General features: G+C 37.8%; 1 protein-coding gene across 1 annotated transcript; it reads right to left on the reverse strand.

Moving 5' to 3' along the window:
* Positions 1 to 836: 836 nt before the first annotated feature.
* Positions 837 to 1,808, reverse strand: LOC140522060 (olfactory receptor 5B2-like). The gene has a single exon (XM_072637104.1). It carries the CDS (start codon positions 1,803 to 1,805, stop codon positions 837 to 839), a length of 969 nt encoding a protein of 322 aa, XP_072493205.1. The 5' UTR covers positions 1,806 to 1,808.
* Positions 1,809 to 2,378: the final 570 nt, after the last annotated feature.

Here is a 2,378-nt window from a genome sequence, read left to right on the forward strand (position 1 = left end):
AACACTAAGAAATAAATTGTTCTCATTAGATTAATGCAGAAGGATATTAATATTTTAAAATATGCCTGAATATCCTAATCATTTCACATTCCATTTCTAACTTGTTGAGGCAGTGGTGTAGTGATTGACGTTTTATGTTTTGCAGTTCATATTCATCGTGATGTGTAAGGATTTGGAGAAATGAAGAAAGAAGTTTGCTGTCCCACTAAGGCCCCATGTATCTGAAAGAAGTGATATTATGTAAATAGTACATCAGGCATCAAAGGTCCAGCTGGAATCTTGAGAGGGAGAGAGTAAAAGAATCACAGAATCTCAGAGCCAGAGTGATCCCAGTGATCATTAAATCTAATCCATACATGGAAATGGCATGCAGTAAGTATTTACCCTTCATGAAAGCCTATAGTGCAGGAGAATTCTGCCAATTTTGAATAACATCATTTGTTTGGAAAACTTTTCCTTACATTGAGTCTAAATTTACCTCTGAAAATTACAGCCATTTGTCCCTGTCCTGCTTTCCAGGACCAAGCAGAATATGTCTAACCATTCTTCCACAAGATACATCTTCAAGTACTTCATCCACACACACTTAAATTTTCATTCTCCAAGATGAATATGCTCAACTCTTTAACTGTTCCTCATATAGAATAGGATCAAGTTACTATTCTCTATCCAAATTGTGACCCCCTATGTATGTATACATACATAAACACATTATGCATATATACGTATATACATATTCATACTTACATATATTTGTATATGATGTGTGTATGTGCACATGTGTGTGTGTGTGTGTAGCCTTGACAGCTAGACCCCAGAGTGGGGAAACTACAGATTCAATTTTCTCTCTCAGAATAAAGATAATCCAATTGAAGTTGTTGTCCCCTCACAGCTTTCCTGAAAGCATTCTTGACATCTTTATTCCTCAGAGTATAGACCAGAGGGTTCAACATGGGGATGATCATAGTGTAGAACACTGATAACGTTTTGTCTGAGTCCACTGAATGCACTGAACTGGGTTGTAAATACATGAAGATGATTGTACCATAAAATATGGACACTGCTGTGATATGGGAAGCACAGGTGGAGAAGGCTTTCCAGCGGCCTTCAGCAGAATGGATCTTCAGAATGGTGATGAAGATGAATAAGTATGAAGTAAAAATGACAAGAAATGGGAAAAAGACAGTGAATGACCCTATTATAAAGATTACTGATTGAATGAGGTGAATATCAGAGCAAGAGAGAACTAGAAGGGGGAGAATATCACAGAAAAAATGATGGACCACATTGGATTTACAGAAGGAAAGGCTAAAAGTGTTTCCTATGAGTATGGAGGATATTAGAAAGCCACAAATATGAGCACTACCGGCCATATACACAGATACTGTTGAAGTCATGACAGTGGTATAATATAGAGGCTTGCACACAGCTGCATGGCGATCATAGGCCATGAAGGCTAAGAGGAAACTTTCAGTAGTAGCAAAGGCCCCAACAAAGAATAACTGTGTAGCACATCCATTGTAGGAAATAATTTTGTTGTCTGTGAGGAGCCCAGATATCACCTTGGGAGTAACAGTTGAGGAGTATCCAAAGTCCACCAGAGACAGGTTGCTGAGGAAAAAGTACATGGGGGTGTGGAGGTGGGAATCCCAGGAGATCAGAGCTACTATCCCCAGGTTACCCACCAGGGTGATGAGGTAGATGAAGGTGAACATGATCAAGAGAGGAACCTGAAGTTCTGGAACATCTGTTAATCCTATGAGGATAAAGTCATTCACTTCAGATCTGTTCTCCTTAGATGCCATTTGAGAGTGCTGCCATTCACCTGCAACAAAAGAGGAACCATAAGAAAATTCCGCTCTGCATGATGAATGACTCCAAGACATAAAACATGGTCAGAGACATCATATTTAAGGGCAGAAATAAGTAATTAAGGAACTAAAATCTTAAATGTAGTTGACATTGCAGTTACTCTAGCTGTCCCAAATCCATTGATCCAGTTTTTCATAGAGTCTTTCTGTATTAATTCCCCACCCTGTTTTCTATTACAATCTTGATAGTCTCCAAAATGGCACTTAAGACTTCGGAAAAAGAAACAAACAAACAAACAATTGCCTTCTTATATGGAAAAATTCACTTTAAGAAGGGAAGGTAATGTTGTTTAGAGTTGGAGAACTAATTTTTTTTCTTATGAATATTCTTCACTCTGATAATGACAGAAAAGAGGAATAAAGCACAAGAGCCAGGAATGAAATAAAAGGAAAGTTAAAAGAGAGAAGAGAGGAAAAGATAAAAATATTGGCTGAGATTTTCTGAGATTTGACTTAGTCTGGGTTTCATTGTGTCTATTCAATTGACTAAAGTCACCTGTTTCTGAG

Source organism: Notamacropus eugenii, chromosome 2, assembly GCF_028372415.1.
Source record: "Notamacropus eugenii isolate mMacEug1 chromosome 2, mMacEug1.pri_v2, whole genome shotgun sequence".
In the NCBI taxonomy this organism is placed as follows: Eukaryota; Metazoa; Chordata; class Mammalia; order Diprotodontia; family Macropodidae; genus Notamacropus; species Notamacropus eugenii.

Excerpts from the sequence above, each read along its gene's own strand:
- LOC140522060 (XM_072637104.1), bottom strand. The coding sequence starts at position 1,805 with ATGGCATCTAAGGAGAACAGATCTGAAGTGAATGACTTTATCCTCATA.